General features: G+C 44.1%; 1 protein-coding gene across 1 annotated transcript in view; it reads right to left on the bottom strand.

Moving 5' to 3' along the window:
* The window catches only part of DNAJC8 (DnaJ heat shock protein family (Hsp40) member C8), a 26,749-nt gene extending 17,001 nt beyond the window's left edge, over positions 1–9,748 (bottom strand). Inside the window, exons 1-2 of the mRNA XM_013005268.2 lie at positions 9,734–9,748; positions 6,928–7,029 (exon numbers count right to left, since the gene is read on the bottom strand). Of these exons, the coding sequence (XP_012860722.1) occupies positions 6,928–7,029; positions 9,734–9,748 (117 nt within the window). The remainder of the gene's footprint in view (positions 1–6,927; positions 7,030–9,733) is intronic.
* Positions 9,749–11,115: the final 1,367 nt, after the last annotated feature.

The following is an 11,115-nucleotide window of genomic DNA, read 5'->3' as shown; positions in this document are numbered from 1 at the left end:
CATGCGCTCATGAGGGAGGGGGGAGCGGAGAGGGAGGGAAAATAAAATGAGGACCTGATGCCAGGGACTTATGCAGAGAGCAAATGTTCTGAGAATGATGAGGGCAATGAATGTACAAATGTGCTTTACACAATTGGTGTATGTATGGATTGTGATAAGAGTCGTATGAGCCCCCAATAAAACGATTAAAAAAAAAAAAGAAATCAAATGAGGGGGAGGGGGGGAATGAGGAGCTGATAACAAGGGCTTAAATAGAAACTAAACGTTTATAAAATAGTGATGGGAACATATGTATAAATATCTTGATACAATTGATGTGTGGGTTGTTATATGAGAGCTGTAAGAGCCCCCAATAAAATGATTGTTAAAAAAACACAGAATTTTCAAAAACCAGTGTACACCCCATCATCATAAGGAAATTAAATCCTGTAAGATTTACAGATGAAAAACTAACTGCTACAGGAATTACTTAAAATGGTCCTTCTGGCAACAGTCTTTGTAATTCCCACCCATGCCTCTAGAGGGGCACTGAACTGGCAGAGCTAAAAAGAGCTTTGTAACCCTTGCTGGAGCTGGGTATGGGTCAGGTCAAGGGGCCAGCGAAGAGCTGGAATGAGGTATGCCTGCAGGCACAGCACAGAGGCAGCTGACCTGATAGAAGCACTGTATCCTGAGTATTTCTGACCCTAAAGGGTAATCTGTTACGGTTCCCTAATAAAGCCCCTGAATATTATCTGGAGTGAGTCCTGCGTGACCACTCCAACAAATGGAGCCCTTGGGAGCCACAGTTAGAAGTGGTAAAAAGATTGAAGGGAGGAAGTAAATCTGATCTCTAGCACATAGGAATCAGTCTTGGGCTGATGGTCTCTTCCTCTTTGTGAAGTCAAAAAGCCCACCTGTTGCATAAACCCTAGGGACACTGAGCTTGTTAGAAAGGGGGGTGGGCGTGGGGGGTGGAAGACAACTAAGAAAAAGTGAAAATGACTGCACAACCAGAAGAATATAAGAATAAGGTAGTCAATGTCATTGATGTCATTGAATCGGACATGTACAAACAACTGAATTGGTATATGTTTTGTTGTGTGTATTCTGAACAAGGACATCAAACTTTTAAAAAAAGATTAACAGATGAGAGCAGGAAACTACACACAGAATTACTCACACTTGGTTCTGAGGGAATCTACTGGAACAAACCAAAGGCCAACAGGCTCCAAAGGTATCCAAAATGAGTAAACGAAGATAGAAATCCCCCATCTCATGAAAATGCCTCAATACATCTGTAGCTCAGAACTAATGTTCATGTCAAATGTAATTCATAAACCTTGACTGGAACCTAAATTTAAAAAATTAAATAGCTATAAAGCAGGTTTTTAAAACAACTGAGACTGTTTACTGTGAACTTAATATCAAACCAAAACTCATTGCCATACAGTTGATCCCAACCCATAGTGACCCTATAGGACAGGGCAGAAGTGCCCCTGTGAGTTTCTGAGACTGTACCTCTTTCTTGACAGGAGTAGAAAGGCCTGTCTTTCTCACCCGGAGAGGCTGGTGGTTTCAAACTGCTGACCTTGTGTATCACAGCTCAACTTGTCACCACTAAGCCACTATATAGAGGATGACATTAATGTTTTTCCTGGTGTGGTAATGGTGCTGTGGTTGGTTTCATGGAAGAATGCTCTAGCTTTGGAGTAATGCATGCTAAAGTATTCAAGCATAATAGGTCATATCTGTAGCCTATTTCCAAAGGATTGGACAATAAGGAAGAGGGTAGGAAAATACACCACAGGAAATTGTTTTTCTAAGGGGTCTATCAGATGTGCACTGAGCACTTGGAACAAATACTCAGAGTGGCAGTAGAGGTCATCTAACTGCTCTTCTGTCTTTTAAAGAGTAAGATCATGAAACAGAGATCCAGATCTCTTTGAGGCAGTTACATATTCCCATACATACTTTCTCACAGCCTTCCTGACACTGCAAGCTAGGCATGGGCTTCAAGGGGGGCAGTTCAAACCCATCAGTCTGATCCAAGAAAGAAAGATGAGACTGCTTCTGTAAAGAAGTACAGTCTCAGAAACCCTATAGAATTGTTCTACTCTATCCTATAGGGTTGCTATAAGTCGTACTCAACTCAATGGCAGCATGCTAGTATATAAGCTTTCTGAGCACCTATGACTACAAGATACTGTACTTTCCATTGTTAATTGGGATTTAAAATCTGGCAGAAACGAGATAGACAAGTAACAAGTAATTCTGACAGCATGATTCTGACAAGTGTGAATTAACAACATGGCTCTAAGGAAACACACAGATGTGTTCAGATTCATGGAAGGTTTTTGTCCGGTCATTCACAATGCATTTTCTGAAACCTAGTGCAACTCAAGGTGCCCTAGTGGCATAGTGGTTACATGTTGGACAAGACTGGCAGTTTGAAACCACCAACTGCTCCTAAAGAGAAAGATGAGGCTTTCTACTTCCGTAAAGAGTTACAGTCTCGGAAACTCACAGGGACAATTCTACCTTGTCCTTTAGGGTCGCTACAAGGGTCAGCATCGTCTTGATGGCAGTTATTCTAACTCAGGCTTTGGGAATACAGTATGAGAGACACATTGTCTGATCTCTAAAAGCTAATTGATGACCACATGGGAACAAAAGTGTTCGGCTGTAGCAATCAAATATTCCTGAACAGAAATAACTTGGAGCAGTCCCCTTTGGAGCATTCAGCCTGAAGTCACGCCTGAATTGCTGACTTGTGAATCGTGTGCAAGTTCCAGAGTTCTGTGAGAGATAAACACCTTTGTGTCAAAGATGTCGAATGACACAAACAGAAAGCAGACTAAGTGGAGTTGATGGCTGGGGCCTTTTCAGGCACAGATTTTTAAAAAGGAAACTGAGGAGGACTGAGCAGAGGATATGGGTTCATCTAAGCTCAAGAAGTAGGGGAGGCCTCTTAAGCTAAGAGTTATCGAATGCATGAATGCGTGGGAGAGACACTTGAGTAATGGCTAACAGCTAAAAATGTGGCTGAATAAGGGATCTTTAGAGATAGCAGATTTTTTTTTTTTTTTTTTTTTTTTTAGTTTCCTGGCTAAGAATTACAAGCCTTGGTGATTAAAATGCTCAGTTGCTAACCATAGAGTCCATGGTTCAAACCCACAAGCCACTCTCTCCAAAACAGAAGGACTTGCAGTCTGTTGCTGGACAGATTTACAGCCTGACCACCTATGGGGCAATTCTACTCGGAACCAACTCAATGATGATGGGCATGGTTTTGGTTTGGGGAAGGATCCATGCAATAGGACACTGCAGATTCCCTTATCCAACACCTTTTTCTACTTGCACTAAAGTGGTGTACAGGAAGACGGGAGCACACAGCCTCATCTTGTTCCTATGGAGCAGGGTGGTTGAGTTTGAACCACCAACCTTGAAGTTAGCAGCCCAATGTTTGTTTATCCCACAGTACCACCAGGGCTCCTTCCTCATACAGCCTGGAATACCTCACTTCAAAGGACCAGTAAAACAGCTGGCACACTTGTATGAAACACGAAAGAAAAAGTTCTAGTGGGCAGTCATGGGGTTGTGCCCACTCACACACGAGTGTGCCAACCTCACCATGTCTTCACATACTCAAACAGACTACCTAAGGTGAGGACAGGAGGTCCAAGGCAGGGAGTTCAACTTCTAAAGCCATAGGCACTCGCAGGGCACTAAAATCCTAGCCTGCATAATGCTCTCCACCCCAAACCAAACTCACTTCCACCCAATCAATTCCAACTCACAGGAACCCTGAAGCACAGGGTAGAACTGCCCTTGTGGGTTTCCTACCTGTACTCTTGACAGGTGTAGAAAGCCTCATTTCTCCCTCAGAGCCACTTATGATCTCGAATTGCTGACCTTGCCGTTAGCAGCCCAACACGTAACCACTATACCACAATGGCTCCTGCCAGATCTCTGAGACATCACTTACCTTAACAAATGGGAACCAGAGGGACATCGTGTGATCACATAGTCCCTTTCCATGGTACCACACTCAGTTTAAAAGTATAGCTCAGCTGAAAAGCACACCCCCCGATTCCATAACAAAGTAGACATCCACTCTGGGCTGGGTCACGATGGCCGAGAAAAGTGTGTCAGAAACCCAGCTGACCATAGGCAGGTTCCACACCAAACTCGCTGCATTGAGTCCATGCTGATGCAGAGACCCCCTGTGGGTTTCTGAGTCTGTAACTGTTTATAGGAGTAGAAACCCCAGTCTTTCTCCCAAGAAGCTGCTGGTGGTTCCAAACTGCCAACTATGTGGATCACTGCCCAATGTGTAACCACTATTACCACCAGGGCTCCTTTACAGAGCAAGCTAATAGGGTCTAAAGAGGGTGAGAAGGGCATCTACCTAGAAGGACAGCCTGTCCTGGGCACCCTGATAGATGAGTAGCCTGGCACAGGGTGTCAGAACCTATGCAGGATGAGTGTCCACAAGGAAAGGAAACGGGGTGCGGGTGAGGAATGTGTCACAAGGGAAGGTGACCTGAATAGATAGAGGAGCCCAAGCAAGGTGCCAAAACCATTTCCACGAAGAGGCAGCTTGGCATGGGTTCTGTAAACCACAGTGAAATGGGTGCCCGAGTAGAAATTGCCTGATGCAGGAGGGCAGTCTAAAGACGGTGGAGTGCAGACAGGGTGGAGAGAGGATCTGTGTGGAAATTTAGTCTGACAAAGGGAACCCTGGAACCTGAACAAAGTGAAGAGGGCATCCACACAGGGCAGTGACCCAGAATCATGTGGGGTCAGAGTTCAAGTAGAATGAGGAGGGCCTCCATGGGAGAAGGCAAGCGACACAGTGTCAGAGGCAGAGCAGGGTTAAGGAGGACACCTACCTGCTGGGAAGGCTCAGTGGGGGATGCTGGAGCCTAAGGGGGAGGGAAAACACATAGGGAGCGGGAAGGAGGGAGGGCAAGGAGCCAGAGTCAGAGCAAGCTGAGGAAAGTACGCACAAGGGGTGGCCTGGCGTGAGAATTTGAGTCCAGGCATGGTGGGAAGTTTCTGCACAGTGGGAGACAGCCTGATGTGGAGCAGCAGGGTAAAGGGGGTAAGGAGCTGTGCACAGGCGGAAAGGAGTGGCAATGGGAGATGGGTTGCACACAGGGAGTCTGATCAAGTGAATAAATCTATTAAAGGTAAGGAAAGCAGATTGCTCGCGATCAGAAAAGGAAATTACAAACATGGTAAGCAAACTGGAATAAACTCTGTAGTGCTGGACTGAAATTTAAACGGAGGCTGAGCAGACCAATAGGCAGAATGGGAAAAATTATGGGTCAAAGTCCTCGGAAAGGGAAGACTTAGAAGTGGCCTAAGGAGCCCATTCAAGACCCTTAAGTGGGAGACTGGATTACTGCCAGGGCTGTGGAGAGAGATGCACATTCAAAGCATTACTGTCTGTAGCCATCTTTAAGCCAGGCCTACCTGCTTCCAGGTCTGTCTGTCCAGAAATTAATTTGCTGAGCAGTGTGAATGCTGCCCGTTTTCTAGGAGGGAAATGATATTTCTAGCATGGTGTCAACCAGTAATTGTTCCCACTTTAGCTACTGCTTCCTCTCACCCACATTTTGCAAATTTGGGTCCATCCCAGTTTCATCTCTCAGCCACGATTAAACTGAGCAGAATCAACTCAAAGTTCTGGGGCAAAAAGCAAAAGAATGCAGCATCACTTCTGTGATATTCCTGCCACCAATGCATAAACGGAATCTCGTATGAAGAAACACTGAGACAAGCTCAAGTGCAGAGACATTCTAAAAATAACTGAGCTGTAGTCTTCAGAAGTGTCAAAGTCATGAGAGTCAAGGACCGTTCCAGATGGCGGGTGACTAGAGACATAAATACATGGACCTAGAGAATTGGGGCGGAACCTTCTGGTATAAAGGACACTACTGGGGCAATCAGTAAACAGAGAGGGGGGGGGGGCAGCCTGAGAATTAGTAACACCATTACATTTATTTGCCTGGTTTGATAGGGAAGAGAACATTCTGGTTTGTAGTAAACACGTACTATCGTGTTTCCAGATGACAGCTCAGCACACTGACAATGTACTCTCAAAGAATTCGAGGGAAAAAAAGAGAGAAGTCTTCACACTACTATTCACAACTTTTCTCTACATCTACATTATTTCAAAATGGAAAAAAAATCTTGAAAAACTACCCTTCAAAGAACAAAACAAAAGTTTTTAACACGTCATTTAAACCACAGACACAAAATTTAGGGTAGCTAAATTTTCTGTTCAAAACGCCTTGGTGGGACAGTGGTCAAGCACTCTGCTACTAACTAGAAGGCTGGCAGCTTGAACCATAGCCACGACCAGGGGAAAGATGTGGTGGAGACTGCTTTCCCTTAGAAACCCGCAGGACTGTCACAGCCCGACTCTGTCCCACAGGGTCCTTGTACGCTGGAAATCAACTCCATGGCAACAGGCTTGGTATTTTTAGCCACTTCTTCACATGTGAAGGAGTCCTGGGGGCGTACCAGGCTAGGCTATTCACTGAGCTGCAAACCCCAAAGTCAGCGGATTGAACCCACCCATCTCTCGGAGGAAGAACGATGAGGCTTTCTGCTGCCACCTTGATGTAGCCCCTCAGGAGCCCATGAGATCAGTTCTCCCCAGCCTATCAGGTTGCTAGGAGTCAGAATTCAGCCAACACAGTGGGTTTGGTCACATACAAAAATATTTGTACTGCTGAAAGATGGACGACACTTGACAGGGCCAAAATAACCTCATTTCCTTAGCATGGTGTACCTCTCAAGCTCTGCTCCTATAAAACGACCCAAATCCAGGGCTAACTTCCACACCACATTTCCCAGTCTGTGTGTTCTGACCAGATGTGTGTGCAGACATTCAAGGTTCCATCAGGAAGGCCACAGCATCTTCAGTCAACTAACCTCAAATGGGTTCAAATTGAAGTAGGAGGAGCCAGGACGGGTCAGTCTTTCAATCTGATTTTTGGATGTTAAAACCGAGTCTCTCTTCTCTATTTGTTTGACCTACAATAAAGGGATACAAATTTCATTAGTAAAGTTCAATAACAAACTCTGAACTATCTTAACATGTTAGTTATTGTCATGTTCAGCAAACATCTACTTGTGTGATTACAATGTACAAGATATTTTTGCTAATCAACTTAGGGGATAATTACAATGGCTACCATTTGACAAACATCAGTGATGTAAAAACTTTCCGTGTTATTTCTTCTGCTCAATAAATCCATATAGTGTAGATACTACTATTATTACCATTTCGCAGATAAGAAAATGGAGGACTAAGATATTAAGTGAGGTGTTTCCAATTACAAAACTTATAAACCCAAATTTTCACCTCAGCAGTTTGATTCCAGAACAGGCACCAAAAAGATTAAAATGTACACAGCTCACTCCAATTAGTTTCCAATCTAATGATGGAAGATTTGCTTACGTGTGATTACATTTAATTTGCAATATCTTAAGAAAAATATAATTACACTGAACGATGTACTGAAGACAGTTTTTCAAGTGTCCTGGGAAGAAACAATGAACTCTGCTAACCGTGAGAATTAGAAAAACCCCTGACCTAAAGACAATGCTAAGGAGAACAGATAGCAGGTTGCTTCCAGGAAAGCATCCTTGGTACCATTCTCAGTGCTGAATGAATCTCTGGTATACCGCCTACCTGAGTTATCTAGCGCTGCCATAACAGAAATGCCACAGTGGATGGCTTAAACAAACAAATTTATTTTCTCACAATGTAGGAGGCCAGAAGTCCAAATTCAGAATGCATGCTCTCGGACAGTGGTTCTCAACCTTCCTAAGCCGTGACCCTTTAACACAGTTCCTCGTGTTGTGGTGACACCCCAACCATAAAATTATTTTCATTGCTACTTCATAACTGTAATTTTGCTACTGTTACGAATCAGGCGACCCCTGTGAAAGGGTCCTTCAACCCTCAACAGGGTCACAACCCACAGGTCAAGAACCGCTGCTCCAGAGGAAGGCTTTACTCTTGTTACCTATGGGTGAAGGTCCTTGTCTCTTCAGCCTCAGTTTCTTGATTCCGTGGCAATCTCCATGTGGCTTGCTATCAATCTTCTCCCATATCTGCTAGTGTAAGCCACTCATTTTATATCTTGTAAGAAACAGACTCAAAATATACCCTATACTAATCTCTCCTCATTAAAGTAACAAAGACAAGCTATTCGCACGTGGGATTATAATAACCACAGACAAAGAGGTTAGGACTTAATTACAACACATATTCTTGAGACACAATTCAACCCACAGCGGTCTACCCTCTGGCTTCCCAGACTGCAAGTCCTTGCCACATGCCTACCACTTCACCATCACATGATCGCCACAGTTTTAAATAAGTCTAAAATATCTTCTGAATTCTCTATGTCAAGAATGGCTGCAACTTTAGGCATAGTCCAGACTGGAGCAAATTCCTCTTCATCTGTTAATCTGTGAAATCTTCAATATGTTATCTGTTCTGAAGTTCAATGATGAAAGAAGCACCAGGTAAACATTTCCACTACTCTGGAGACAGAGGGAGAGAAGGAATAACAGGCACCAAACAAGCCCAAAATCCAGAACAAACTACATAAACTCTCAAGACTGGAAAACAAAACTATCCTCTGTTCTTAGAGACCATCTGGGCGATAGCCCCAGCCTCTGAATCCAGGGTGAAGGCACCTCAGCCCTGAAGTTCAGCTCTGCCTTCCAGGCCCCGTGGAATGGCAATTCGACTCCTGCAGCTTTGATGGGCACTGTTTTCCTCATCCATCTGACCCGCAACCACAGCCCTCACAGGCCCCAGAGCAGTTCTTCTGAGGCTTGGGCGTAGCAGCCCTGCCCCCTCAGCTGTGGGCAGCAGCCCCACACTCCAGAACTGAGTTGGGGAAGATCAACTCCGAAACCTAGGGAGGCTGCGGCCCCACCCTTTGAAACCAAGAGGGCTTGCCTCTTGGGTTCCTTCCAAGGATTCTGCCGATCTTGAGCTGCCCCAGAGACCTGTTCTTTTTTTGGAGGACAACAGGCTGAGCTCCTTTGGCCTGTTTCCTGCCTGTAGAATTCCAAGAGGCAAACAGCGTTGTTTCCTTTTGTTCCCTCCCTGCCCCTTCAGTTTAAGGTAAGGGGTTTTCCACAGTAGTTGGTCAGTCATCCGGCACAGTCTCGATCACTTTGATGAACGATGATTAGCCTTGGTGAACGTTTGCCCTTAGTTGTACAATGGAATGTTCCAGATCTTTAAATTCTGTTTTCACTTCTTTCCTCTGGCATTTTACTATAAAGCGCCTGAGGAGATTTCTAACCACATGGCTCCTTTAAGGTCATGCTTGGAAATCTCATCAGCCTAAATTCATCATGTAGAACAACAACATCATGTACCTTCCAACATTTTAATACAATTCAGACAAGTTCTCTGCCAATGCATAAAGCATATTACCCTTCTTCCATTATCCAATCACATATTCATCATTTCCTTTTAAAACCTAAGCACAGAAGCACACTTAATCCCCACATTTCTAGGAATACTCTGAGACAATAGACACTTTCTCTATAGCTCTACTCACTTCCTCGAGCTGTTACTAGAATTGTCTTTGATGTCCACAATCTAGGCAATCGAGGCTTTCACTTCAGTAGCTATCTGTCTATTGAGTAGATTCCAACTCACAGAGATCCAACATACAACACAATGAAGCACTGTTGGGTCCTGTACCAGACTCACAATCATTGTGATACTCAAGCCCATTTGTTGAAGCCCATTTGTTGCAGCCACTGTGTCAATTTATCTATGAGGCACCTTTGAGGTACCTTAAAACTCTTCCAAGCTCTTCCCATTAGCCAAGTCCCAAACCACATCCATAATTTAGATGTCTCTTGTTAAGGTTGCACCCCTACTTCAGTACCAAATTCTGTCTTAGTAATCTAGAGCTGCTGTGAAAGAAATACTACCACAAATGAATGGCTTTAATGGGAATTCCTTTTCACAGTCTAGGAGGCTAGATGTCAAAATTCAGGGCTCTAAATTTCTTCATTGATAAAACAGAGACAACCCATTCCCAGATGAGATTGTAAACACAAGCTGAGTGGTTATGAAATCCAACACTTATTTTGGAGTGACACAATTTTACCCATAACACCGTTTTTATTCTTATGACTAAATAAGGCTGGAAAGCATTTCATTAACATCAAAAGCCCGTCCTCTTCAGTGGCTTGGTTCTTTCTACAACAGCATAACCACTCCCCACAGATTTAGTCTTCCTCACTACCTGACACTATTGTGCAAGTAATATATCGCCTAACAGCCATTCACACATCACCAATATATACAGTCCAGGTCTCAAAAGGCTTTTTTTTTTTTTAAGGGACCTAGTTCTCCTTGTGATTATGTTTCCTCTAATGGTTTTTATTAGGGCCCTATAGCACCATAGGTTAGGCTTTGGGCTGCTAACCATAAAGCTGGCTGTTCAAACACACCACCTGCTCCTCAAAATTGAGACTGTCAGTTTCCAGAGAATTAGTCTCAGAAAGATTTCTAACTTGCTAGGAGTGAGAATCGACTCATTAGCAACCCAGACTCTTAAACAGTACTGGACCACAAGTAGGGTACAGGCAAGTAAGATGGGCAGCATGACTCTGGACACAATTCTGGCTGGCAGGCAGGCAGACGGGCAGCAGCAGGGCTGCAGGGGGCCAGGAGACTTTTACTGCTGAGGTTGGTGCCCCTCGCCAGCTGGCTTCCTCTGGCCTCCACCAGCAGTGGCAGCAGCTACAGAGGGCAGCCATGATGATATTGATGATGATGATGTGCAGAAACAGGCTCCCATGGGTTTTAATATGATGTTTAGCATCCTATGTCACAGAACGTATGCTGGGCTTTAAGCAACACGCACCTATTTATTGTTTACTGTTTATCCTCTTCTATGGACTGTAAGCTCTATGAAGACAAGGATTTTTCTGTTATTTACAACTATAACCCCAGCACCTAACCATTATCTTGTATATGCCAGGTACAAAATAAACACTGATTGAATGAAAATCAAAATGTCTTAGGGACATTCTCTTCTGACACTAACCCAGGGTCTTTTTTTTTTTTTT

The sequence above is a fragment of the Echinops telfairi genome, unplaced genomic scaffold, assembly GCF_000313985.2.
Source record: "Echinops telfairi isolate 266 unplaced genomic scaffold, ASM31398v2 ScPeMD7_7457;HRSCAF=8495, whole genome shotgun sequence".
NCBI classification, from domain to species: domain Eukaryota; kingdom Metazoa; phylum Chordata; class Mammalia; order Afrosoricida; family Tenrecidae; genus Echinops; species Echinops telfairi.
The sequence above is the reverse complement of the archived record's forward strand: the minus strand, read 5'-3'. Positions and strand labels throughout refer to the sequence as shown.